This window comes from Macaca nemestrina, chromosome 20 (assembly GCF_043159975.1).
Source record: "Macaca nemestrina isolate mMacNem1 chromosome 20, mMacNem.hap1, whole genome shotgun sequence".
Classification (NCBI taxonomy): Eukaryota; Metazoa; Chordata; class Mammalia; order Primates; family Cercopithecidae; genus Macaca; species Macaca nemestrina.
The window spans coordinates 12,484,214-12,511,587 of NC_092144.1; the positions used below are offsets into that span (position 1 = coordinate 12,484,214).

The 27,374-nt window shown below is 53.9% G+C and overlaps 2 protein-coding genes and 1 long non-coding RNA gene across 12 annotated transcripts in view; 2 read left to right on the forward strand and 1 right to left on the reverse strand.

Moving 5' to 3' along the window:
- Positions 1–17,921, forward strand: part of LOC105463658 (uncharacterized) — a 39,201-nt gene extending 21,280 nt beyond the window's left edge. The window contains exon 3 of the long non-coding RNA XR_011617737.1: positions 15,938–17,921. This is a non-coding gene — a long non-coding RNA (uncharacterized lncRNA). The remainder of the gene's footprint in view (positions 1–15,937) is intronic.
- Positions 128–15,116, forward strand: LOC139360395 (uncharacterized). Its single transcript, XM_071087285.1, has 2 exons — positions 128–5,831; positions 14,298–15,116. The coding sequence occupies exons 1-2, from the start codon at positions 5,417–5,419 to the stop codon at positions 14,693–14,695; spliced, it is 813 nt and encodes a 270-aa protein (XP_070943386.1). The 5' UTR covers positions 128–5,416; the 3' UTR covers positions 14,696–15,116.
- The window catches only part of LOC105499905 (calcium voltage-gated channel subunit alpha1 A), a 433,831-nt gene continuing 424,109 nt past the window's right edge, over positions 17,653–27,374 (reverse strand). For 5 of the 10 annotated variants that reach the window (XM_071087269.1, XM_071087268.1, XM_011710297.3 and 2 more), the window contains 9 exons: positions 26,010–26,117; positions 25,742–25,842; positions 23,823–23,932; positions 23,576–23,714; positions 23,292–23,405; positions 21,802–21,837; positions 20,499–20,685; positions 19,934–20,184; positions 18,376–19,236 (listed from right to left, as the gene is read on the reverse strand). In XM_071087269.1, coding sequence (XP_070943370.1) covers positions 18,520–19,236; positions 19,934–20,184; positions 20,499–20,685; positions 21,802–21,837; positions 23,292–23,405; positions 23,576–23,714; positions 23,823–23,932; positions 25,742–25,842; positions 26,010–26,117 — 1,763 coding nt within the window. In that variant the 3' untranslated portion in view covers positions 18,376–18,519. Of the gene's footprint in view, positions 19,237–19,933; positions 20,185–20,498; positions 20,686–21,801; positions 21,838–23,291; positions 23,406–23,575; positions 23,715–23,822; positions 23,933–25,741; positions 25,843–26,009; positions 26,118–27,374 lie in introns of all 10 variants that reach the window. The other 5 variants (XM_071087271.1, XM_071087270.1, XM_011710610.3 and 2 more) reach the window with 4 other exon arrangements.

Genomic DNA, 27,374 nt, shown 5'->3' on the forward strand with positions numbered 1-27,374 from the left:
GTGGCCGGATCTCAGCTCACTGCAAGCTCCGCCTCCCGGGTTCACGCCATTCTCCTGCCTCAGCCTCCGGAGTAGCTGGGGCTACAGGCGCCCGCCACCTCGCCCGGCTGGTTTTTTTTTTTTTTTTTTTTTTTTTTTTTTTTTTTTTGAGATGGAGTCTTGCTCTGTCACCCAGGCTGGAGTGCAGTGGCCGGATCTCAGCTCACTGCAAGCTCCGCCTCCCGGGTTTACGCTATTCTCCTGCCTCAGCCTCCCGAGTAGCTAGGACTACAGGCGCCCGCCACCTCGCCCGGCTATTTTTTTGTATTTTTTAGTAGAGACGGGGTTTCACCGTGTTAGCCGGGATCGTCTCTCGATCTCCTGACCTCGTGATCCGCCCGTCTCGGCCCCCCAAAGTGCTGGAATTACAGGCTTGAGCCACCGCGCCCGGCCAGGTTTTTGTATTTCTTTAGTAGAGACGGGGTTTCACCTGTTAGCCAGGATGGTCTCAATCTCCTGACCTCGTGATCCACCCGCCTCTGCCTCCCAAAGTGCTGGGATTACAGGCGTGAGCCACCGCGCCCAGCCGCTTTTAAAATTTTTTTTTGAGAGGGAGTCTTGCTCTTCTCCCTCAGGCTGGAGTGCAATGGCATGATCTTCGCCCACTGCAGCCTCCGCCTCTCGGGTTTAAGCGACTCTCCTGCCTCAACCTCCAGAGTAGCTGGGATTACAGGCACCTGCCACCAAGCCTGGCTAATTTTGTTTTTTTTTTTTTTTTTTTTTTGAGACGGAGTCTCCCTCTGTCGCCCAGGATGGAGTGCAGTGGCATGATCTCTGCTCACTGCAAGCTCCGCCCTCAGGGTTCACGCCATTCTCCTGCCTCAGCCTCCTGAGTAGCTGGGACTACAGGCGGCCGCCATCACGCCCAGCTAATTTCTTTTTGTATTTTTAGTAGAGACGGGATTTCACCATGTTCTCCAGGATGGTCTCGATCTCCTGACCTTGTGATCCGCCCGCCTTGGCCTCCCAAAGTGCTGGGATTGCAGGCGTGAGCCACCATGCCCCGCCAATTTTGAATTTTTACTAGAGGCGGGGATTCACCGTGTTGGCCAGGCTGGTCTCGAACTCCTGACCTCAGGTGATCTGCCTGCCTCAGCTTCCCAAAGTGCCTGGATTATAGGTGTGAGTCACTGGGCCCAGCCTCTTTTTACTTTCTTTAACATGGCTACCAGAACATTTTTGTTTGTTTGTTTATTTATTTATTTAGACAGTGTCTGGCTGTGTTGCCCAGGCTAGAGTGCAGTGACGCCATCTCAGCTCACTGCAATCTCTTCCTCCCACACTCAAGCGATCCTCCTATCTCAGCCTCCTGAGAAGCTGGAACTAAAAGCACACACCACTACACCTGGCTAAATTTTGTATTTTTTGTAGAGATGAGGTTTCTTTTCTTTCTTTCTTTCCTTTTTTTTTTTTTTTTTTTTTTTCCTGAGATGGAGTTTTGCTCTTGTTGCCCAGGCTGGAGTGCAATGGCGCAATCTCGGCTCACTGCAACCTCCACCTGCCGGGTTCAAACGATTCTCTTGCCTCAGCCTCCCAAATAGCTGGGATTACAGGCATGCGCCACCATGCCTGGCTAATTTTGTATTTTTAGTAGAGATGGAATTTCTCCATGGTGGTCAGGCTGGTCTCGAACTCCTGACCTCAGGTGATCTGCCCACCTCGGTATCCCAAAGTGCTGGGATTACAGGCGTAAGCCACTGCGCCCGGCGGAGATGGGGGTTTCACTTTGTTGTCCAGGCTGGTCTCGAACTCCTGAGCTCAAGCAGTCTGCTCACCTTGGCCTCTCAAAATACCGGGATTACAGTTGTGACCCACCGCAACAGGCTAGAAATTTTAAATGTGACGTACGTTGGATTTCTGTTGGAAGGTTCTGGTTTAACACCGCTGTATCTCCAGAGACAACACATCACACCTATTTCCTTTGCCCAGAAGGTGGAAACCCCCAGGGCCACTGTGGACCCACAGCAAGACAGAGAGTTAGAGGAGCCGAGGTGGGTAGGAGAGCTGTAGCTGTCCACCCACTAACTGGAATTTTCTTTTTTTTTTTAGACAAGGTCTGGCTTTGTGGGCCAGCTGGAGTGCAGTGGCGCAATCTCGGCTCATTGCAACCTCTGCCTCCTGGGTTCAAAGAATTCTCCTACCTCAGCCTCCCTAGTAGCTGGGATTACAGGCATGTGCCACCACGTGCCTGTAATTTTTGTAATTTTTACTAGAGACAGGATTTCACCATGTTGGCCAGGCTGGTCGTGAACTCCTGTCCTCAAGTGATCTGCCCGCCTCGGCCTCTCAAAATACTGAGATTGCAGGTGTGAGCCACCATGCCTGGCCTGGACTTTTCTTTTTAATTAATTAATTATTTTTCTTTTAAATTAAATTAATTATTATTATTATTTTATTTTATTTTTTTAAGATGGAGTTTCACTTTTGTTGTGCAGGCTGAAGTGCAGTGGTATGATCTTGGCTCACTGCAACCGCCACCTCCTGGTTTCAAGATATTCTCCTGCCTCAGCCTCCTGAGTAGCTGGGACTACAGGCGCCTGCCACCACACTCAGCTAATTTTTGTGTATTTACTAGAGGCGGGGTTTCACCATGTTGGCCAGGCTGGTCTTGAACTCCCAACCTCAAGTTATCCACCCACCTCGGCCTCCCAAAGTGTTGGGATTACAGGTGTGAGCCACTGTGCCTGGCCTTTATTTATTTATTTATTTATTTATTTTAAGCCAGTCTTACTCTGTCACACAGGCTGGAATGCAGCGGTGTGGTCATAGCTCACTGCAGCCTCCACCTCCTGGGCTCAAGTGATCTTCCTGCCTCAGCCTCCCAAGTAGCTGGGACTACAGGCATGAGGCACCATGCCTAGCTAATTTTGTAAAGATGGGGTCTTGCAATGTTGCCCAGGGTGGTCTTGAACTTCTGGCCTCAAGCGATCTGCCTCCCTCAGCCTCCCAAAGTGCTGGGATTACAAGCATGGCCCACTGACTGGACTTTGGATTCATGGTTTGGTTCCAGAGGTAGCAGAACCTAACTCTCCCTGGCTGGCTGGGAGGGGAAGGGGAAAGAGATGGTTTCAATATCTTGAACCACCCTGAACTTTGGACCATCTGAAGTTCAAGGACCTGGAGATTGTTGTTCTGGATCACGAGGCGGAGGCGAGGGTGGGGTGGACGTGGCAGAAGTTAACTAGGTCTCAACCAGCAGGGGCGTGTCCTCAGGGAAATGGCAAGTGTGACTGGACGGAAACCAGAAACCAACCGGTTACAGATTCAAGTCTCATCCTTTTTTTCTTTTTTTTTTTTTGAGACGGAGTCTCGCCCTGTCGCTAGGCTGGAGTGCAATGGCGCGATCTCGGCTCACTGCAACCTCCATCTCCCGGGTTCAAGCAATTCTCCTGCCTCAGCCTCCCGAGGAGCTGGGACTACAGGCAAGTGCCACCACACCCAGCTAAATTTTGTACTTTTTTTAGTAGAGATGGGGTTTCACCATGTTGGCCAGAATGGTCTCGACCTCTTGACCTCGTGATCTGCCCGCCTCAGCCTCCCAAAGTGCTGGGATTACAGGCATGAGCCACTACGCCCGGCAAGTCTCACCCTTTTTATAATTGTGTGACACTGGACAAGTCATTGAGCCTTTTTGAGCCTTTCTGACTCTTTTCTTTTGAGACGGAGTCTTGCTCTGTCGCCCAAATTGGAGTGCCAGGGTGGGATCTCGGCTCGCTGCAACCTTCATCTCCTGAGTTCAACAATTCTCCTGTCTCAGCCTCCTAAGTAAGCTGGGATTACAGGTGCCCAGAACCATGTCCAGCCAATTTTTGTATTTTTAGTAGAGATGGGGTTTCACCATGTTGACCAGGCTGATCTTGAACCCATGACCTCAAGTGACCCACCTGCCTCGGCCTCCCAAAGTGCTGGGATTACAGGCATGAGCCACTGAGCCCAGCCTGACTCTTATTTTTCTGATCAGAAACTTTCTCCCTTGGGTCCTTTGAGGCCACGAGTTGAGACAAGGTTGGGCAACGTAGCAAAACCCTGTCTCTTTCTTTTTTTTTTTTTGAGACGGAGTTTCACTCTTGTTGCCTAGGCTGGAGTGCAATGGCGTGATCTCGGCTCACCACAACCTCCGCCTCCTGGGTTCGAGCGATTCTCCTGCCTCAGCCTCCCGAGTAGCTGGGATTACAGGCAGGCACCACCACGCCCGGCTAATTATTTATTTATTTATTTATTTATTTATTTATTTATTTATTTTTTGAGACAGTCTGGCTCTGGCCAAAACCCTGTCTCTTAAACAAGCAAACAAAAAAGGTTAGGTGCAGTGGCTCACACCTGTAATCCCAGCACTTTTGGAGGCCAAGGTGGGCGAGGTCAGGAGTTCGAGACCAGCCTGGCCAACGTGGTGAAACCCCCTCTCTAGTAAAACACCAAAATTAGTGAGGCATGGTGGCAGGCGACTGTAGTCCCAGCTACTCGGGAGGCTGACACAAGAGAATTGCTTCAACTCGGGAGGTGGAGGTTGCAGTGAGGTGAGATCATGCCACTGTACTCCCGCCTGGGCAACAGAGCAAGACTGTATCTCAAAACAAAACAAAACAAAACAAAAAAACTAAATAAATAAAAAATAAAAATTAGCTGGGCGTGGCATCCACCTGTAGTCCTAGCTACTGAGTAGGCCCAGGTGGGAGATTTGCTTAGAGTCAGGACTTTAAGGCCAGCCTGGGCAACATAGTGAGATCCGTCTCTATTTGATTTATCTATTTATTTGAGAGAGGGTCTGGCTCTGTTGCCCAGGCTGGAGTGCAGTAGTGTGTTCATAGCTCACTGCAGCCTCGACCTCCTGGGCTCAAGTGATCCTCCCATCCCAACGTCCCAAGTAGCTGAGACCACAGGAGTGGGGCAGGCCAGGCACGGTGGCTCACGTCTGTTATCCCAGCACTTTGGGAGGCCAAGGCAGTGGATTGTTGGAAGTCAGGAGTTTGAGACCAGCCTGACCAACATGGAGAAAGCCCATCTCTACTAAAAATATAAAATTAGCCAGGCGTGGTGGTGTATGCCTGTAATCCCAGCTACCCAGGAGGCTGAGGCAGGAGAATCGCTTGAACCCAGGAGGCAGAGGTTGCAGTGAGCAATCATACCATTGCACAGAGCGAAACACTGTCTCAAAAAAAAAAAAAAAAAAAAAAAAAGAAATGAGGTCTCACTGTGTTGCCCAGCCTCATCTCAAACTCCTGGACTCAGGTGATCCTCCCGTCTTCGCCTCCCAAAGTGCTGGGATTAAAAACAAAGTAGCCAGGTGTGGTGGCACTCACCTGTGGTCCCAGCTACTTGGGAGGCTGAGGTGGGAGGATCAATGGAGCCTAGGAGGTCGAGGGTGCAGTGAGCTATAATGGGACCACTGCACTCCAGCCTGGGAAACAGAGTGAGACACTGTCTCAACAACAACAACAGAAAAACAAAACAAAACAAAACAAGAAGAAGAAAAAGAAAAAAAGAGACTGCCTCTGTCTTTCCAGTTTCGGTTTTCTTTCTTTTCTTTCTTTCCTTTCTTTCTTTTTCTTTCTTTCTTTCTTTTTTTTTTTTTTGGAGATGGAGTTTCACTCTTGTTGCCCAGGCTGGAGTGCAATGGCACGATCTCAGCTCACTGCAACCTCCACCTCCTGGGTTCAAACGATTCTCCTGCCTCAGCCTCCCGAGTAGCTGGGATTACAGGCATGCGCCACCACACCTGGCTAATTTTGTATTTTTAGTAGAGACGGAGTTTTTCTATGTTGGTCAGGCTGGTCTCGAACTCCCAACCTCAGGTGATCCACCCACCTCGGCCTCCCAAAGTGTTGGGATTACAGACGTGAGCCACCGTGCCTGGCCTTGCTTGCTTGCTTGCTTGCTTGCTTGCTTGCTTGCTTTCTTGCTTTCTTTCTTTTCTTGTCTTTCTTGCTTTCTTTTTTTTTTTTTTTTTTTTGAGACAGAGTCTCGCTCTGTCGCCCAGCCCAGGCTGGAGTGCAGTGGCGCGATCTCGGCTCACTGCAAGCTCCGCCTCCCGGGTTCACGCCATTCTCCTGCCTCAGCCTCCCGAGTAGCTGGGACTACAGGCGCCCACAACCGTGCCCGGCTAATTTTTTGTATTTTTAGTAGAGACGGGGTTTCACCGTGGTCTCGATCTCCTGACCTTGTGATCCGCCCGCCTCGGCCTCCCAAAGTGCTGGGATTACAGGCGTGAGCCACCGCGCCCGGCCTTTTTTTTTTTTTTTTTTTAAGACAATGTCTTCTTGCTGTGTTGCTCAGGCTGGAGTGCAGTGGTGCGATCTTGGCTCACTGCAATCCCTGCTTCCTGGGTTCAAGCAATTCTCCTGCCTCAGCCTTCCGAGTAGCTGGGACTATAGGCATGCCCCGCCACACCCGGCTAATTTTTGTATTTTTAGTAGAGATGCAGTTTCACCATGTTGGCCAGCCTGGTCTCAAACTCCTGACCTCAAATGATCCACCTGCCTTGGCCTCCCAAAATGCTGGGATTACAGGCGTGTGCCCAGCCTGCCACTTTCTGTACCTCTCCTAAGCAGCCACTCCTCTCACTGACACAAGAACATTGCTTCAACCCGGGAGGCAGAGGTTGCAGTGAGGTGAGATCGTGTCGCTGTACTCCAGCCTGGCTGACAGAGCAAGACTGTATCTCAAAAAACAAGCAAACAAACAAACAAATAAGTAAATAAATACATTAGTTGGGCGCTGTGGCACCCACCTGTAGTGGCCCACAGCGCCCATTCATCCAGTTAGAATTAAGAGTGGTCTCTCCGGGCATGGTGGCTGACGCCTGTAATCTCAGCACTTTGGGAGGCCGAGGCGGGTGGATCACCTGAGGCCGGGAGTTCGAGACCAGCCTGACAAACTTGGTGAAACCCCGTCTCGACAAAATATACAAAATTAGGCGGGCATGGTGGCGCATGTCTGTAATCCCAGCTACTCAGGAGGCTGAGGCAGGAGAATCGCTTGAATCTGGGAGGCAGAGGTTGCAGTGAGCCAAGTTCGCGCCACTGCCCTCCTGCCTGGGCAACAAGAGCAAAACTGTCTCAAAAAAAAAAAAAGGGTGGTCTCATGTTTGGCTGTTTGCCATCTGGCCTCTAGGTGGCGCTGTCGACCTGACTCCTTGGCTTGTTCCGGCTGTGCAACCTCAGGTAAAATAAGGCCCCCTGGAGCCTGGAGCTTGGGACACTACCTTGAGCAAGGCCCTGGACCTAACTTTGTGGAGTTCCGAATCTAATTTGATTGTCCAATTGATTTACTTTTTGTTTTCTTTTTTTTTGAGACAGGGTCTCATTCTGTCACACAGGCTGTAGTGCAGTGGTGGTGCGATCTCGGCTCACTGCAACCTCCGCTTTCCCAGTTCAAGGAATTCTTATGTCTCAGCGTCCCGAGTAGCTGGGATTACAGGCATGCACCACCACATCTGGCTAACTTTTGTATTTTTCCTACAGACAGGGTTTCACCATGTTGGCCAGGTTGGTCCTGAACTCCTGACCTCAAGTGATCCACCTTCCTCGAGCTCCCAAAGTGCTGGGATTACAGGTGTGAATCATGGCTCCTGGCCCTTTTTCAAAAATTTCAAAAATTATTATTTTTTTGAGACACAGTTTCATTCTGTTGCCCAGGGTGGAGTGCAGTGGGGGTGATCTCAGCTCACTGCAACCTCTGACCTGAGGGTTGAAGGGGTTCTCTAGCCTCTCAGGCTCCTAAGTAGCTGGCATTACAGGCGTGAGCCACCGCACCTGGCCCAAGTTCTAGATTCTTTTTGTTTGTTTGTTTGTTTTGAGATGGAGTCTTGCTCTGTTGGGATCTTGGCTCACTGCAACCTCTGCCTCCCAGGTTCAAGCCATCCTGCTGCCTCAGCCTCCCGAGTGGCTGGGACTACAGGCACGCGCCACCACACCCAGTTAGTAGAGACAGGGCTTCACCATGTTGGCCAGGATGGTCTCGATCTCTTTTTTTTTGTCGTTTTTTGAGACAGTGTCTCGCTCTGTGGCTCGCTGCAAGCTCCGCCCAGGTTGAAGTAATTCTCCCAGTAGCTCAATTACTACAATGGTGGGGTTACTACAATGGTGGGGATTACAGGAACTCACCATTCTGCCTGGCTAATTTTTGTATTTTTGTAGAGACTGGGTTACACCATTTTGGCCAGGCTGGTCGTGAACTCCTGACACCTCAAATGATTCGCCCTCCTCGGTCTCCCAAAGCAGTGGGATTACAGGCATGAGCCACCACACCCAGCCTCAAGTTTAAAACATTTTTCCAAGCTGGGCATGGTGGCATGTGCCTGTAGTCCCAGCTACTTGGGAGTCTGAGGCAGGAGGATCCCTTGAGTCTACAAGTTTCAGGCCAGCCTGGGTAATATAGCAATACCCTGACTTAAAAAAAAAAAAAAGTGCTTGATATAATCCCGTTTGTTGATTTTTCCTTTTGTTGCCTGTGCTTTTGGGACCTCGCACAAAAAATCTTTGCCCAGACCAACATCTGAGCATTTTCCCAATGTTTTCTTATTTTCTTGGTTTTTTTTTTGAAACGGAGTCTTGCTTTGTCGCCAGGCTGGAGTGCAGTGGCGTGATCTCGGCTCACTGCAGCCTCTGCCTCCCGGGTTCAAGCATTTCCCCTGTCTCAGCCTCTGGAGTAGCTGGGACTACAGGTGTGTGCCACCACACCTGGCCAATTTTTTTGTATTTTAATAGAGATGGGGTGTCATCATGTTGGCCAGGATGGTCTTGAACTCCTGACCTCGTGATCTGCTCGCCTTGGCCTCCCAAAGTGTTGGGATTACAGGCATGAGACACCTCACCTGGCCTTCTTTGTTTTTTTTTTTTTTTTTTTTTTTTTTTTTTTTTTGAGGCAGAGTCTCACTCTGTCACCCAGGCTGGAGTGCAATGGCGCAATCTCGGCTCACTGCAGCCTCTGCCTCCCCGGCCCAAGCGATTCTCCTGCCTCAGCCTCCTCAGTAGCTGGAATTACAGGCACCCACCACTGTGCCTGGCTAATTTTTGTATTCTTTTTTTTTGTTTTTGAGACGTAGTTTCGCTCTTGTTGCCCAGGCTGGAGTGCAGTGGTGTGATATTGGCTCACCGCAACCTCTGCCTCCCAGGTTCAAGTACTTCTCCTGCCTCAGCCTCTCTAGTACCTGGGATTACAGGCATGTGCCACCATGCCCGGCTAATTTTGTATTTTTAGTAGAGAAGAGGTTTCTCCATGTTTGTCAGGCTGTTCTCGATCCTGACCTCAGGTGATCCACCCACCTCGGCCTCCCAAAGTGCTGGGATTACTGACGTAAGCTACCGCACCCAGCCTAAATATTTATATTTAAGATGACGCATATCTCAAGTACACTTGATTTGATCTTTACAAATTATATGAATGTATTAAGTCATCACATGTACCCCCAAAACTATGTACATCTATGATGCATCAATTAAAACAGCTATCGAGTGTGGTGGCTCATGCTTGTAATTCCAACTACTCAGGAGGCTGAGGCAGAGGATCATTTGAGGCCAGGAGTTGGAGACCAGCCTGGGCAACATAGTAACAGATGCAATCTGCACACAAAATTGCTCGGTGTGGTCATGTGCACCTGTAGTCCCAGCTACTTGGGAGACTGAGGAGGGAGGATTGGTTGAGCCCAGGAGCTCCAGACTGTAGTGAGCTGTGATCACGCCACTGCACTGCAGCTTTGGTGACAGAGCAAGACCCTGTTCATATGTCCAAAAAAAAAAAAAATATATATATATATAAAAAAATATATATATATATCAGAGTGGGCAGGAGGGAGGTCCCCTTTTGCAGGACTGCAGGGGCAGGTATGAGAGAACCAAGGGTGGGTGAGTGGGGCTGGGCCTGATGTAGAAGTGTGCAGGGCTGGTAGGGGCCTGGGGCTGGGGGAAACTCACAGGGGGAAAGGTGGTAGGCGTGACGGGTGTGACAGGAGACCGCAGCGTGGGACCGGCCATCATTCCAGGCAGGGCAGAGGCGGCAGACACAGGAGTCCAGATGGGACGTAGGCACCCTGTATAGCAGACGCGGCTGTCATCGCCGATTCAGGATGTGGGTAGGATGACATTGGTTTCCGTGTCTGTCCCCTCTGCAGTCTCTCCTCCACGATGGCTGCCCTCATCTGCTCATCCTCACTTGGCCTTCAGCGGTGCTCAGCTGACATAGATGAGGGAATAGGAGTGACTTGTCATCACAGTCGCCGTGTACTTGAGACAAACGCTCAGGGGGAAGCCAGTTCCCACAGGACTCACAGCGGGAGACACAGCGGAGCGTCCAGTGCTTCCTCGGCTAGCCGTGTCCCATGATGGCAGGTCATTTGCGGACACCGTCTGCACCTCCTTTATCGGTTGTGTTACTGCTCTGGGTTGAATAGCATCTGCCTTAATCCGTTTGGACTGCTATAACAAAATATCATAGACTGGGGGATTCATAAACGACAGAAACGTGTAGCTCACGTTTCTGGAGGCAGGGAAGTCCAAGAATAGGACTTTTTTTTTTGAACGGAGGTTCACTCTTGGTGCCCAGGCTGGAGGGCAATGGTGCGATCTCGGCTCACTGCAGCCTCCGTCTCCCAGGTGCAAGCGTTTCTCCTGTCTCAGTCTCCTGAGTAGCTGGGACTACAGATGTCTGCCACCATGCCTGGTTATTTATTAATTTTTTTTGTATTTTTAGTGGAGAAGGGGTTTCACCATGTTGGCCAGGTTGGTCTTGAACTCCTGACCTCAGGTGATCTGTCTGCCTCGGCCTCCCAGGATGCTGGGATAACATGCGTAAGCCACTGGGCACAGCCAAATGTCTGCTATTGTAAGGCACACAGCCTGTGATAATTTATTTTTTTATTTTATTTTATCTTTTTTTTGAGACGGAGTCTCGCTGTCGCACAGACTAGAGTGCAGTGGCCGAATCTCAGCTCACTGCAAGATCCGCCTCCCGGGTTCATGCCATTCTCCTGCCTCAGCCTCCCGAGTAGCTGGGACTACAGGTGCCCGCCACCACGCCCAGCTAGTTTTTTGTATTTTTTAGTAGAAACGGGGTTTCACCGTGTTAGCCAGGATGGTCTCGATCTCCTGACCTCGTGATCCTCCCATCTTGGCCTCCCAAAGTGCTGGGATTACAGGCGTGAGCCACCACGCCCGGCGGATATTTTATTACAGCAGCTACAGGAAGAGACTAATACAACTCCTATTTCTTTTTTTTTTTTTTTTGAGACAGAGTCTTGCTCTGTCGCCCAGGCTGGAGTGCAGTGGCCGGATCTCAGGTCACTGAAAGCTCCGCCTCCCGGGTTTGCGCCATTCTCCTGCCTCAGCCTCCTGAGTAGCTGGGACTACAGGCGCCTGCCACCTCGCCCGGCTAGTTTTTTGTATTTTTTTTTTAGTAGATACGGGGTTTCACTGTGTTAGCCAGGATGGTCTCGATCTCCTGACCTCGTGATCCACCCGTCTCGGCCTCCCAAAGTGCTGGGGTTACAGGCTTGAGCCACCGCGCCCGGCCACAACTCCTATTTCTTTAATTTTTTATTTTATTTTATTTTTTTGAGACGGAGTTTCCCTCTGTCTCCCAGGTTGGAGTGAGGTGGCACGATCTTGGTTCACTACAACCTCTGCTTCCCAGGTTCAAGCCAATTCTCCTGCCTCAGCCTCCTGAATAGCTGGGATTACAGGTGCGCACCACCACACCCGGCTGATTTTTGTATTATTAGTAGAGACGGGGTTTCATCATGTTGTCCAGGCTGGTCTTGAACTCCTGACTTCAGGTGATCCACCCACCTCGGCCTCCCAAAGTGCTGGGATTACAGGCATGAGCCACTGTGCCTGGCCCAACTCCTATTTCTTTAATTTTCTTTTTTGAGATGGGTCTTGCTAGGTTGCCCAGTCTGCTCTCAAACTCCTGGGCTCAAGTGATCCTCTCGCCTTAGCCTTAGCTGGGACTTCAGGTGCATGCTACCACATCTGACTTCTTTAATTTTGTTTTTTTTTCTTTTTTTAAGATGGTGTCTCCCTCTCTCACCCAGGCTGGAATGCAGTGGTGCGATCTCGGCTCACTGCAACCTCCGCCTTGCGGGTTCAAGCAATTCTCTGCCACAGCCTCCCGAATACCTGGGATTACAAGCACTCAACACCACACCCGGCTAATTTTTGTGTTTTTAGTAGAGACGGGGGTTTCACCATCTCGGCCGGGCTGGTCTTGAACTCCTGACGTCGTGATCCACCCGCCTCGGCCTCCCAAAGTGCTGGGATTACAGGCATGAGCCACCATGCCCGGCAACTTCTTTAATTTTTTAAAAAGCCATCCATTTTCTTCCCCTCCGCAGTTTTTTTTTTTTTTTTTTTTTTTTTTGAGACGGAGTCTTGCCGTGTCACCCAGGCTGGAGTGCAGTGGCATGATCTTGGCTCACTGCAACAACCTCTACCTCCCAGGTTCAAGCGATTCTCCTGCCTCAGCCTCCTGAGGTGCTCTGGCTGGGGCCCCCGCACAGTCATGGCTGTCTCACAAGTCCTCCAGCCGGGTGATGTGACCGTTCCATGTCCCCACCCCAGTTCTCTGATGGCAGCTGAAGGGGATCAGGATACGTTACCCTTAAAAATATATCACTTAGAGACTGGGCACAGTGCCTCACGCTTGTAATCCAGCACTCTGGGAGGCCGAGGTGAGTGGATCATTTGAGCTCAGGAGTTTGAGACTAGCCTGGGCAATGTGGCAAAACCCCATCTCTACCAAAAATACAAAAAATTCACCAGGCATGTGGTGGCATCCACCTGTGGTCCCAGCTACTTGGGAGGCTGAGGTAGGAGGATGGCTTGAGGCTGCGAGGCTGAGGTTGCAGAGAGCTGAGATTGCACCACTGCACTCCAGCCTGGGAACAGACCAAGACCCTGTCTCAAAAAAAAAAAAAAAAAAAAATCAATCAATCTATCTATCTATCTATCTATCTATCTATCTATCTATCTATCTATCATCTAGCTAGCTAGCTATCAACTGTAGCATAATAATTATTCTGAGCTGAATGCAATAGAAAATCAGTAGATGGCCAGGCACGGTAGCTCACGCCTATAATCCAGCATTTTGGGAGGCCAAGGTGGATGGATCACCTGAGATCAGGAGTTTGAGACCAGCCTGGCCAACATGGTGAAACCTTGTCTCTACTAAAAATACAAAAAATTGTCTGGGCGTGGTGGCTCAAACCTGTAATCCCAGCACTTTGGGAGGCCAAGGTGGGCGGATCATGAGGTCAGGAGATCGAGACCATCCTGGCTAACATGGTGAAACCCCGTCTCTACTAAAAAATACAAAAAACTAGCCGGGCGAGGTGGCGGCGCCTGTAGTCCCAGCTACTTGGGAGGCTGAGGCAGGAAAATGGCGTGAACCCGGGAGGCGGAGCTTGCAGTGAGCTGAGATCCGGCCACTGCACTCCAGCCTGGGCGACAGAGCGAGACTCCGTCTCAAAAAAAAAAAAAAAAAAAAAGGTGACATATCCTGGCTAACCCGGTGAAACCCCGTCTCTACTAAAAAATACAAAAAAACTAGCCGGGTGTGGTGGCGGGCGCCTGTAGTCCCAGCTACTGGGGAGGCTGAGGCAGGAGAATGGCGTGAACCCGGGAGGCGGAGCTTGCAGTGAGCTGAGATCCGGCCACTGCACTCCAGCCTGGGCGACAGAGCGAGACTCCGTCTCAAAAAAAAAAAAAAAAGAAGGTGACATAAATTTCCCTCTGTGGAGGTGTCCCCCCATCTCCTTACCAGGGAGAGCAGAGCGACTCCTCTCACTACAGATAGTCCCAAGATAAGTCTACATAAACAACCTTTCTAAAATAACTCTCTGTCTCCCTCTCTCTCTCTCTTTTTTTCTTTTTGAAACAGGATTTTTCTCTGTCACCTAGGCTGGAGTGCAGTGGCGTGATCATAGGTCACTGCTGCCTTGATCTCCTGGGTTCCTTTGATTCTCCCACCTCAGCCTCCCAAGTAGCTGAGACCACAGGCATGCACCGCAATGCCAGGCTAATTTTTATATTATGTATTTATTTATTGTTTGAGACAGAGTTTCACTTTTGTTGCCCAGGCTGGAGTGCAATGGCATGATCTTGGCTCACTGCAACCTCCACCTCCTGGATTCAAGTGCTTCTCCTGCCTCAGCCTCCCAGGTAGCTGGGATTATAGGCATGCGCCACTATGCCTGGCTAATTTTGTATTTTTAGTAGAGACGGGGTTTCTCCATGTTGGTCAGGCTGGTCTCGAACTCCCGACCTCAGGTGATCCGCCCGCCTCAGCCTCCCGAAGTGCTGGGATTACAGGCGTGAGCCACCACTCCCAGCCAATTTTTGTATTTTTTGTAGAGATGGGGTTTCACCATGTCGCCCAGGCTGGTCTCGAACTCCTGGGCTCAAGTGATCCTCCAGCCTCAGCCTCTCCAGTAGCTGGGACCACAGGCATGTACCACCACACTCTGCTATTTTTCATTTTTAGTAGAGACAGGGTCTCGCCATGTTGCCCAGGCTGGTCTCGAACTCCTGAGCTCAAGCAATCCACCCACCTTGACCTCCCAAAGTGCTGGGGTTACAGGCATGAGCCACCCAGCTCAGCCGATGCTTGGGCTTTTGAACCTCAGGGCATTTCTATGACAATCATGCCCTTTCAGCCTTCTAGGTGATGAGGCTCAAACAATGGCCTGAGGGGATGTGAGACCTGGGACTAAGCCAAGCTCCCCTCCTCTTCCTCATCCCCTGTGTCTCCTGGGCAACTAACACTCCAGCCTGATGATGTGGACTGTGGAGGCCTCGGACCACCTCTTAGCACTTGGGTATAGACTTGGCCTTTGAGTTCAGGGCTTATGGCGGGCTTCGGTGGTGAACTTCATTCCTGGGGGGACAGATGACTGCAGCCTCATTGGCAGCAGAAGGAATTGCACGAACCCTGGCTTTCTCCAGTGGCTCCTGGACACACTCAACCCCAACACCATGGGAGGGGGACCAGAGGCCAACTCTGCCTTGGACGGGCAGCTTGTTTAGAAGCCTGTGTTGGTTGCAGGTTGCCAGGCTCCCTCCCTTCCATTAAAAAAAATTATTATTATTATTATTATTATTTTTTTTTTTTTGAGACGGAGTCTCGCTCTGCCGCCCAGGCTGGAGTGCAGTGGCCGGATCTCAGCTCACTGCAAGCTCCGCCTCCCGGGTTCACGCCATTCTCCTGCCTCAGCCTCCCCAGTAGCTGGGACTACAGGCGCCCGCCACCTCGCCCGGCTAGTTTTTTGTATTTATTAGTAGAGACGGGGTTTCACCGTGTCAGCCAGGATGGTCTCGATCTCCTGACCTCGTGATCCACCCGCCTCGGCCTCCCAAAGTGCTGGGATTACAGGCTTGAGCCACCGCGCCCGGCCTATTATTATTTTTTTTGAGACGGAGTCTCACTCTGTCGCCCAGGCTGGAGTGCAGTGATGTAATCTCAGCTCACTACAACCTCTGCCTCCCAGGTTCAAGCGATTCTCCTGCCTCAGCCTCCCGAGTAGCTGGGAATATAGGCATGCACCACCACACCCAGCTAATTTTTGTATTTTTAGTAGAGATGGGGTTTCACTATGTTGGCCAGGCTGGTCTCAAACTCCTGACTTGGTGATTTTACTGCCTTGGCCTGCCAAAGTGCTGGGATTACAGGTGTGAGCCATTGTGCCCAGCCTTAAAAAAAAAACAAAACACCTTTTTTTTTTTTAGTGACAGGGTCTTGCTATGTTGCCCAGCTGGTCTTGAACTACCAGCCTCAAGCGATCCTCCCAAAGTGTTGAGATTACAAGAGTCAGCCACCGCACTCAGCCTCAAAACTTTGACTTCTTGTTGGACTGATCTTTTCCTAGATGTCATTATTTTATTTATTTATTTTTACTTTTAATTTTTTTTAGAGATGAGATCTTTCTACATCACCCAGGCTGGAGTGCAATGGTTATTCACAGGTGTGATCATAGCTGGTCTTGACCTCCGTGGGCTCAAGTGATCCTCCTGCCTCAGCCTCCTGAATAGCTGGAACTACAGGTGCGTGCCACCACACTTGGCTTACCATTATTTTAGAAGGACTTATACCTGTCTTCCCATCTGGAGTCTGCAGATTTCTTGCCTGAGGTAAGCTCACGCAGGGCCTGTTGTCTGGAACAAGACCTGTTCAAAATGTTTGCCTTAATGCTATAGTAGTAATGGTGATAGTCAATAATAGCTTGCTATGGGTCAGGTACTGTTCTGAGAACAGAAGTTCTCAAAGGAGTCTTGGACTCTGAGGATGGCTGAAACACTTTGGGGTGGGGGTGTCCACAAGACCAAACTATTATTATCTGAGACAGAGTCTTGCTCTGTTGCCCAGGCTGGAGTGCAATGGCACGATCTTGGCTCACTGCAACCTCTGCCTCCTGGGTTCAAGTGATTCTCCTGCCTCAGCCTCTCGAGTAGCTGGGATTACAGGCGCCCGCCACCATGCCTGGCTAATTTTTGTATTTTTAGTAGAGACGGGGTTTCACATGTTAGCCAGGCTGGTCTCTAACTTCTGGCTTCAAGCAATCTGCCCGCCTTGGACTCCCAAAGTGCTGCATTACAGGCTTGAGCCACCTCGCCTGGCCCAGGATGGCTGCTCTCAGTTCAGACCTAAGCTTTGGGAGAACTGGGAACCTGTGCATGGAGGGCGGGGTGCACTGCCCTGCACCCCAGCAAGGACAGCTGCCAAGGACCTGGATAGGATCTTCGGTTTTTTGCTTTCCTGAGCTCCCAACTCAGCCAGCTCATTCCACTGGGGCCCGTGACAGGAGAAGCTTGCATTGCTCTCTGTGTCACTGGGACAATTACCCAGACATTGCAAATAGCAAGGGACCGGAGAGCTGCAGTTTCCTCCGTCTTCGCCACTTTCTTTTTTTTCTGAAACGGAATTTAGCTCTTGTTGCCCAGGCTGGAGTGCAATGGCGCGGTCTGGGCTCGCTGAAACCTCTGCCTCCCAGGTTCAAATTATTCTCCTGCTTCAGCCTCCCAAGTAGTTGGGATTACAGGCGCCCACCACCATGCCTGGCTAATTTTTGTGTTTTTAGTAAAGACGGGGTTTCACTATGTTGACCAGGCTGGTTGTGAACTCCTGACTTCATGTGATCCACCCACCTCGGCCTCCCAAAGTGCTGGGATTATAGGCGTGAGCCACCGCGCCCGGCCTTTTTTTTTTTTTTTTTAAAGACAGAGTCTCACTCTGTCACTCAGGCTGGAGTGCAGTGGTGGGATCTTGGCTCACTGTTAACCTCCGCCTCTCAGGCTCAGGTGATTCTCGTGCCTCAGCCTCCGGAGTAGCTGGGATTACAGGTGTGTGCAACCACGCGTGGCTAATTTTTTTTTTTTTTTTTTTTTAGTAGAGATGGGGTTTTGCCATGTTGGCCGGGTTGGTCTCGAACTCTTGACTTCAAGTGATCCATTTGCCTTGGCCTCCCAAAGTGCTGGGATTACAGGCGTGCACAACAATGCCTGGCCTCTTTGTCGCTTTCAAACACTGCTTCTAGGAGCTAACAAAGTGCCTCTTTGTATGATTCCCCAAGAGAGACCCACCCAGGCAGCACCTAGCTAAGGGATAAAGACCACGCCCATCCAAAAACCCTTTGATTCAACTTTTTTTATTTTTTTTTTTCTTTTTGAATGTCATGCAATAATTCACAGTCCCAAGCCCACGGTTTTCAAACAAGGTAGGAAAAAAGGAAAAAAGAAGCAAAGGAATCGGTGGTCATGGTGGGTTTTTTTTTTTTCTTCTTTTGTTATTTCAAGCAGGACCAAATGTCAGAAAAAAATGCCTCTTTTCTCAATCATTAATTTTTTTGTCCTTTTTAAAATTGTTTATTGTTATTATTTTTTTTAATTGATTTCTGCAGGCAGTAATAGTAGGGTTTGGTATAACCGGCAAGCACTCCTGTGTGTGTCTGAGAACGTGTGTGGATATGAGTGTGTCTGGTGATGGGTGCTGGGCGCTGGGGTTCCGGTTCCTTCCGGCTTCTTTGCCGCACTCGGCCACCAGCTCTCGTTCATCAGGGAAAGGAAAGATTCAATTGAGATGATAAAACTCATCAATAGAAGCTATTTTTTTTCTCCCCGTTTTTCTTTTAAAAATGTTTTTTTGTTTTTTTGTTTTTTTCCATGTTCCCCAAAGTTCTCCAAAAATGGCTGAGTTAATTCAAATCCCTTGGCGGTGTGGTTTGTCTGCCCCCTGCCTCCCACCCGAGAGCCCGTCGTAGGTGGGGGGGATCGGGGCTGGGTGGGGGGCGCCGTGGCTGCCCAGGAGGGTCTCTTCTGGCCGAGGGTCTCTGCGGGACACCCTTGTGGCCCAGCCCTGGCCTCTCCAGAGTCTGGGGTCTCCCGGCTGGCCCTCTCCCGGGCCCTCTATGCTGGGCCCCCGCGGCCTCTGCGCGGCTCCTCGGGTGGGGTGTGTGCGTGGGGTGCGTGGGGGGCCGGGCGGGCGCCACCTCGCCCGGGCTTAGCACCAATCGTCGTCGCTCTCGCTGTAGGGTTCGTGCAGGCCCTTCCTGGAGCCCGGCCCGCGGGGCCTGGCCAGTCCGTGCGCCGGGTAGTAGCCGTTGGGGAGTCGCCGGCCGTGCCGGGAAGGCGAGGCGCAGGCCGGGCCCGAGGCCCGGGGAGTCCTGGGCGAGCGCCCGGTGGCGCCCGAGGACGCGTGTCGTGCTGGGGGTGGCGCGTCGTAGGCCCCGGCCATGGCCTCCCCGCCGCCCCCGCTGCCCGGGCCGTCGGCCTCGTCGTAGTCGGAGCCCCGATAGTAGCCGTGGTGCCGGGGACCCGGGGGCCCTTCGGACACGTGCGGGCCGGATGCCGGCCACCGGGCCCCACCGTGGCGACAGGCCCTTGGGGACTCGCTCCGGGCCGGGCCTGGGACCCGCCGCTCCATCCTGGGCGAGCGGCCGCTGCTGTGGCCCCCCGTGGGCGGCCGATCTCCCGCCAGAGGCTCGGCCGTGGGGCCTGGGTACCTCCGAGGGCCGCTGGTGGCCGCCCGGCCCGGCCTGGCCACCGCCTGCTGCTGCTGCTGCGGGGGACCCGAGCCGCCGGCCTTACGGATCACAGGGGAATAGGACACGTGTGGCCGGGGGGTGGAGGGGGTCTGGGGGAGCTGGCGGCGGCCCCGCCGCGGAGTGCTGGTACCAGATGTTGAGGGGGCTGGGCTTCCACTTACGGAACTACTGCCCTACACGAAAATTGAAACAAAGGAAATCAAAAAAAAAGATACAACAAAATCAAAGGAGACACAGGATTGGGAGGAAGAGAGGGGAGCCAAGGGAGAAGGGCCGGGAGGGGAGGGAGGAGGAGGGGGGGAGGAGGAGGGGGGGGGACACAGGACATTTGAATGGAAAAAAGCAACAGCCACAGGGAGGAGGGAGGGGAGGAGGGAGAGTGAGACAAGGAGGGAGGGGAGGAGTCGAAAACCAACACAACAAAGTGAAAAGAGAAATGAGAAATGGAGTTTTGTAAGTTTCGGGGTTAAAAATAGCAGAAGTTTCAAAAATTACTCACAGGCGTCCAGAAGACAAATTATAATCGAAACAAAAACGGAAGCCGGGTTAAAGGAAAGCGAAAGGTCGGGCGGGCGCGGCCCAGAACTCAAATGTGATCCACAACCGAGGAGGAAGCAGCTGCGGGCGGCGGGGAGGGGGCGGCGGGTGGGCGGGGGTGTTGGGGGGACAGCATGGGCAGCTGATGTGGCCGGGAGCCGTGTCTGCTCCGGCCGCCGGGCACCCCTGTGGCTTGGGGGCAGGATGGGAGGTGGTCACAGCCGGGATCGGGGGACCTTTGCCCAGAGTGGCTGTAGGGTAGGGGGTCCCCTTCTCTCCTCCCCGCCTCCCCACCCGTGAGCCCAGCCTGGGGTCACTTGCAGCCGCACCCACCTGCCGGTGCACCATGTGCTCTCGGCCCTCGCTGGGTGAGCGGGACCAGCGCTGGTCCCGGGCCCGCGCCCGGCCGTGGTCTGGCCGTTCCTGGGCATAGCGGTCCTTGTCAGGGGGCGGGGGGTGGTGGTGGTGGTGGTGGTGGTGGTGCTGTCTATGCTTCCGATCCTTGGGCCGGCCCCGCTCCTGGTCCCGCTCCTTCGACGGCAGGTCCCCGGATTGAGTGGTCATGCTCAGGTCTGTCCCCAAGCCTGGGCCGGGCGAGGGTGGGACAGACAGGTGGTCGTGAGGGACAAGTGGTGCAGATGCACACACAGGAGGCCACCCGGAGGGTGTAGGGCCCTAGAGATCCCCTAGACCAAGGCAGGTCAGTGGGTCGGGGGGACGGGGCCGTACCCAGGTTCCTGCAGCCGCTGCCTGGCCCCCTCTGTCCCCTCTCCAAGGAGGCCTTTCCCTTTCTCCTTCCTCAGTGTCTCCCCCGCCCTGCCTTCTCCTCCCCTCTCCTCTGTTCCGCTTGTCCCTGAGCCCCACGGGGCTGCCCATCTGTGTCCATGTCGGTGCCCACCTGTGTCCACGTCGGTGTAGCGGCCCAGGGAGCGCTCAGAGGTGCGGTGGCTGCGGTCGCGGCGCCGCTGGTGGTGCCGCTGGTTCTCCTCGGGTGGGACCCGCTCCAGTGAGTAGTCATCCAGGCGTCGGGCCTTGGGGCCCAGCACGGAGGCTGAACGCTTCATGGGGCTGGTGTCTGAGATGGTCTGGGAGGGGGACAGGCCAGTGGGCTGGGGTCAGCAGCTAGCACCAAGTGGTCCCGGTCCTTCCTGCCCCATCGCAACAGCCTGGCGGCGGCCTCTGATGACTGGAGTGTGACCATCCTGGGGCAGGGGCCAGGGGGTGCCGTGGGGCCTTGGCTCCCCCTGATCATTCAGGGCTCTGAGTGTGGCCAGGCCTCTGAGGGTGGAGCGTGAGGACTCCTCTGTCCCTCAGAGACAAGACTGCTCCTTTTGAGCCCATCCTGGGTTCTGACCAGAAAGATCTGACCCTCATCCTCCAGCCCCTGGGGCCCAGCCAGGGTTGGGCAGGCTCAGGCTGGCCAGAGGGAAGCCCTGCCCTCATACATCCAGGGTGCAAACCTGGGAGCCCTGACTGCTGCCCTCGTCCCTGCCCCAGCTTGCTCTCCTGGGAAGGTGAGAAGCCTCCGACTCTGTGGCTGGCTGACCTATGGGCTCAGGACCAGGTGCCCGGCAGGGCAGCTCCAGGTCCTCCCGGCTAACGGGGCTGTGCTCGCTGCCCCCGCAAGTCTGAGTCCTTCTGGTGAGGCCCACGCTAGGGAGCTCTGGGTGGGGGTGGGGGATACCCAGGCACCTGAGGCTCTGGGGGCCCACTCTTTTCCCGGGTGCTGCACCCCTGGGTCAAGCCCTGACACAGGTTTCTCTGCAGCAGGCAGAGGAGGGAAGGAGGGAGATGGGGCAGATGTCCACCTCCCAAGGTCCAGCCCAGCTGAGCACTGGTGGCTCCAGGTAGGAGCTGCAGGACCACGGGTTGGTGGTGGTGTTAGGGGAAGAAGCCCCCCAGAAAGAGGTGCAGGGTGGGCCAGGCTCTTGGAGAGCCCGTGTCCTCTGGCGTAGGGGGCCCTGAAGAAAAGGTGGTAGGAGTGAGGATGGGGATGGCCCCGCCCACCGGGGCGTATGGGTGGGGGGCACACACAGGACACCACACACAAGGATTGGGCTCCATGGGGGAGAGGGTGAGATTGGCAAAGAAAGGGTGGGGTCTGAGGGTGAGGGTGAGAGATGACGGGACTCCCTGGAGGGGGGGTGGGGAGGAAGAGGGGGCCGGAGCCCTGCTGGGCGCTGGGCAGGCGCGGTACATACACTGAGGTTATTCCCACGTGGCCGGCCCCTTCTCCTCTGTCACAGCCCCATGGGATGGTGCACACAGAAAAAACAGAAAGAAGAAAATAAATATAAAAGGCAAGAGGGAGAGTGAGGAGGCGGTACATGGAGAAGAAGCCAGGGAGGGGGGTGGCACTGGCATCAAGAGAAATTGGAGGGAGAAGGCAGGAAGGAAAAGAAAAGTTAAAAGTCCTGGCGGGTGGGTGTCCTGGGCCCCCAGGGCTGGATGTCCTCCATTCCCATGGGTACAGAGGAGACAGACAGGAGACACAGACAGACAGATGGCAGAGGCATGGGACCGAAAGACGGGATGGCGCAGCCTCGAGCCCCTGGCCCTGGGCTCTGCCTCATGCGATGCATACCCCAACCCCTGGCTCCAGCTGATGCTCAAAGCTTCCACGTGGTGGCCGTCAGCTGGGCTTGTCCCAACCCCCTCCTGGGGCCCAGCAGCTAGGTCCTGAGGGGGCAGCAGCATGCACACTGGGTGCTCTCCAACCCATGTTCCCAGCAGCCAGAGGCCAGGCCCTCAGGTGACCCTGGTCCAGCCAGGCACAGCGCAGCCTCCTGCCCCGTGCAGACGCCACACACAGCACACAGAAAGCTCGCCACAGCCACACATGCCACGCGCCCGGGCCAGGCTCTTGAAGCCACGCCCTGTTCTCCTCCAGAGGCCGGCTGTGTGCATGGGCCGCCGCTGCTCAGGCCGGGGGGGCAGCCAGCTATGCCTCTGGGCCCTCTGTCCCACGAGTCCAGGGCAACTAGATCATCTGCAGGTGGGCCTGGCAGCTGGGTGAAGCGGCCACACACAGACACACATCAAGCACACACCCCTGTCTCCCCCAGTGACCCCCACAGAGACCAGACAGAAAATAGGAACCCAGCTGCCCCCAGACCCACCCCAGACTCTGCTACTTCATCCTAGGACCTGTCAAGTTCCCATATACAGACACGTGTGCTCGTACATGTGTGCATGTGTGAGGACATGTGCAGTGTGTATATGCCCACGTGCACACGCATGTGTGTGTGTATGCAAGCATCTGAGTAGGCGCACAGCTGCACGTGTGTGTGCATGCATGCTGAGCATGTGTGTGTGTTTGTGTAGGGGTGATCTTCGCGGCAGGTGTCACCTGGCCCTGTTGAACCCTGCTGCACCCACTAATCTTCCACAACCTCCCCTGTCTGCAACCTCCAACCAGGGCAGCCAGAGACCATTTTGCAGTGGCCACTGCCCTCTGCCCCAGGGGAGCACTTTCCTCTCCGTCCTCTGTGAGGGAGGAGGGTCTGCAGGTGCTCCAGGTGTGGCCAGGTGGTGGGTGGGGCCTGCAGACTGCTTCAGAGGCCCAAGGAGTCTCTACCCAGGCCTGAGTCCGGCAGGGATGGGATGCACTGGGCTGCTTGTTGCGGGGGGCCCGGCCCCACCTGGTGCAGAGTTAGGGGTCCAGCCCCAGGGCAGTGGTGATAGCCCTCACCTGGTTCTCTGCAGGGAGGCGGGGCATGGAGGCGGCCCGGCCCTGGCCTTCCATGGGGAGGTAGTGCTCGCTGTCGGAGTAGCCATCTCTGCCCATCTCTCGCATCTCCACGGACTGCGGAGCAGATGGCGAAGCTGGATGAGCCCTGGGGCCTGACCTCCAGATCCCTGGTGTCTGCAGATGGAGGGAGCTGCGGGTGTGTGTGTGTGTGGGGGGGCCCAGATCCCTTCCTCCTGAACCACCCGGGCCCTGGGAGCCGTTGGGGAGTTGGGGGACAGAGGCACCTGAGAGTTAGGCTGGCTGTTGGGCATGTCGGTGGGGGGACCTCGTTCGGGGCTCCACGTGCCCGTCTTCTGGAACATCTCCTGGGCACGCTGGGTCACCCAGGACGGGCTCTCCTTGAGGCCGCTTTCGTGAGCCATCCTGCATGGGGGACAGAGGCCGGGGTAGCAGTGGGTGCTTAGGCGGCTTCCAGAACGTGGAGACCGTGACACCCCTGCACTCCACCTCCCTAGTAGGGGCCACACTCACAGGGCTCCTCCTGGGTCCAGTTGGGCGGAGGGGAGGGCGTTCTGGCCAGGTCCCCCTTCCTGCGTTGGGGACGGGGGCTCCATGCGCTGGAACATGAGGGGTGTCCGGTCCTGGGGAAGGGAGCAGAGAGTAGTGTGTGGACAAGGGCAGGGTGGTGGGATGGTGGTACCCAGAAGGCACTGCGACATCCCCAGTATACACACACAAGATACACACACACACACACACACAAGACACACACACACACACACTCAGATCTCGTCCATCTAGACCCTTCCTTCCAATTCCACACAGAACTGGACCACTTCTCACTCCTCCACCCAAGTCACAGCCCCAGCCTGGTCCCGCCTCCTCATCTCCCACTGCAGGCACCTTCTCCGAGGTCTCCCGCTCCTACCTTCAACCCCACTGTTCCACAAGAGCCACCAGAGGGTGCCCATGAGCACCTGAGTCGGGTCTGATCTCTCCTTTGCTTAGAACCCTCCATGGCTCCCACTTCACTTGGGGTAAAAGCCAGGGTCCTTCCTGCAGCTCCCATGACCCTGAAGGATCTGCCCTACCACCTCCTTGCCCTTGTCTCCTCCCTGCTCTTTTCCGTCACACTGGCCCCTTTGCTGTTCCCCAAACAACCTAGGCACAGTCCAGCCTTAGAGCCTTTGCACTGGCTGTTCCCTCTGCCTTGAACACCCTTCCAGGTATTGCTTAGCTCCCTCTCTCTCCCCTTTTCCTTCAAGCCTTTGCTTACATTTCACCGTCTCAGGGAGGTTCCCCAACTACCCATTTCCCATTGCATCCCCTCCTCCCCTGGGTACTCCTATCTTCTGGATTCTTTACCACCTTCCCCCATGACACTTCTTTCTCTTTGCTGGATGCCGCACGATTCAGTCATTTGCTACCATTGGCATTTCCCCCCTTGGAATATCTGCTCCCTGAGGGCAGGGACTCTGGCCTGTTTTGTCCATGGGTGAGCCCCTGAGGACTGAGAACAGCACCCTGCACACAGTAGGTACTCAGTAAGTGTTGGTGGAGCAGCTGAATGAATCTACATTATGTGTCTTTGGCAAGAACTTTTTTTTTTTTTTTTGAGATAGAGTCTTGCTCTATCACCTAGGCTGGAGTGCAGTGGTGTGATCTTGGCTCGCTGCAACCTCCACCTCCCAGGTTCAAGTGATTCTCCTGCCTCAGCCTCCCAAGTAGCTGGGACCACAGGTGCATGCCGCCACATGCAGCTAATTTTGTTTTTTGTAGAGATATGGGTCTTTCTATGTTGCCCAGGCTGGTCTCCCACTCCTGGCCTCAAGTGATCCTCCCATCTTGGCCTCCTAAATAGCTGGGACTACAGGTGTGCACCACCATGCCTTGCTAATGTTTTATTTTGTAGAGATGGAGTCTCATTGTGTTGCCCAGAGTGGTCTCAAACTACTGGCCTCAAACGATCCCTCTGCCCTGGCCTCTTAAAGCACTGAGATTACAGGTGTGAGCTGCCGTGCCCAGCCCCTACTTTTTTTCTTTTTTTTGAGACAGAGTTTCGCTCTTGTTGCCCAGACTGGAGTGCAATGGCACGATCTCGGCTCACCGCAACCTCTGCCTCCCAGGTTCAAGCAATTCTCCTGCCTCAGCCTCCCGAGTACCTGGGATTACAGGCATGCACCACCACGCCCGGCTAGTTTTGTATTTTTAGTAGAGACGGGCTTTCTCCATGTTGAGGCTGATCTCGAATTCCTGACCTCAGGTGATCTGCCCGCCTCGGCCTCCCAAAATGCTGGGATTACAGGCCTGAGTCACCGGGCCCGGCCTAGTCCCTACTTTTCAGGGACCTGCCCTGGGGCTTTGCCACCCTCATATTCCAGTTGGTTCCCATGGTGACATGCAAGCCACTGTCCCTAGCCCATATGTCCCCAGAGCGGCGAACAGCGCACCTGCTCCTCGCGCATGGCCTGTAGCTTCTTGGCCTTGCTCTGCCGGTAGTACTCCATGATCATCATGGCCGCGTAGATCTTCCCCACGGTGAGGTCCGTGGCTGGGGGCACACACAGGGCGAGCTCACCATGGGCAGGCCTCCTTAGGGCCCTTGTCCTGGGTCCCTGTGTATACCAGCCGGGGCCGACACTCTCCCCAGGCCTCCTCTTTCCCTCCCCCTCCATCTGTCCTGATGGATCGGATCCCAGGGCTGGGCTTGGCTCTTACACTTGTGAGGTGTGACCAGCAGGTCTAGCGTCTTCTGGGACAGGTTGGGCCAAATCGCCATCATCTCCTTCCGCAGCTCAGCGTCCATTTGCTGTTTGTCCGCTCCTCCTGCAATGGGGGTGCAGACAGACCCTGACTGTCTGCCTGGGTGTCAGCTGGACTCTGGGTCAGCTGCAAAGCCAGAGGCTCCCGAGAACGAGACCCCAATCTTTCTGGTCTCTGTGGGGTCTCCAGTTCCCTGAGGGCCTGGCCCAGAGGAGGCCCTGGCCAGTGCTGCTGCAATGACCTTGTGGGCTCTGGTTCTCGATGGGGCCAGGACCATGAAGCAGCTGTGCAGGAGACAGCCCAACATGGAGAACAGCTGGGCAACTTGGGTCCCAATCTTGTCTCCCAGTTATCAGCTGCGTGACTTAGGTTACTCTACCACTTAGTGCTTCAGTTTCTCCATCTGTGAAATGGAGACAATAGCAAGAGTACTTGCCTCACCTGGGTTTTTTTTTTTTTTTTTTTTTTTTTGAGATGGAGTTTCACTCTTGTTGCCCAGGCTGGAGTGCAATGGCACAATCTCAGTTCACTGCAACCTCTGCCTCCTGGGTTCAAGCGATTCTCCTGCCTCAGCCTCCCGAGTAGCTGGGATTACAGGTGTGCGCCACCATGCCTGACTAATTTTGTATTTTTACTAGAGACGGGGTTTCCCCATGTTGGCCAGGCTCATCTCAAACTCCTGACCTCAGATGATCCACCCTCCTCAGCCTCCCAAAGTGCTGGGATTACAGGCATGAGCTACTGCGCCTGGTCTGTTTTTTATTTTCTCTTTTTTTTTTTTTAACAGTGTCTCTCTGTTAAAAAGATCACAGTGACGTGATCTTGGCTCACTGCACCCTCCACCTCCCAGGTTCAAGAGATTATCCTGCTTCAGCCTCCTGAGTAGGTGGGACTACAGGCGCGCACCAACCATGCCCGGCTGTTACCTGGTTATTTGATGATCAAAGTAATGTGCATGCAGCCTTGGGACACTGTCTGCTGTAGGATTATTGTTGCAGTGACCCATCTGTCCAAGGCTGGGACGGACGCCCTGGAGCATCCCCAACAGAGGAGGTTTTGGTTTTGGTTTTATTTTGATTTTTGAGACAGGGTTTTGTTCTGTCGCCCAGGCTGGAGTGCCATGGCGCAATCATTGCTCACTGCAGTCTCGACCTCATGGGCTCAAGCGATCCTCCCACCTCAGCCTCCCAAAGTGCTGGAATTACAGATGAGAGCCACCGTGCGTGGCCCAGAGGAGATCTTTTCCCAAGTCTCCAATGCCATGGACGTGCCCTTGGCCTACAGCCAATCCCTGGTCCCTCACCCCAGTCATGGTGGTCA

Bases quoted from the DNA above. Each gene is read 5' to 3' on its own strand.
- LOC139360395 (XM_071087285.1), top strand. From the start codon at position 5,417: ATGGGACCACTGCACTCCAGCCTGGGAAACAGAGTGAGACACTGTCTC. The intron at 5,832-14,297 runs GTGATCCACCCA...TCCCGACCTCAG, and splicing joins TCTCGAACTCCCAACCTCAG to GTGATCCGCCCGCCTCAGCC.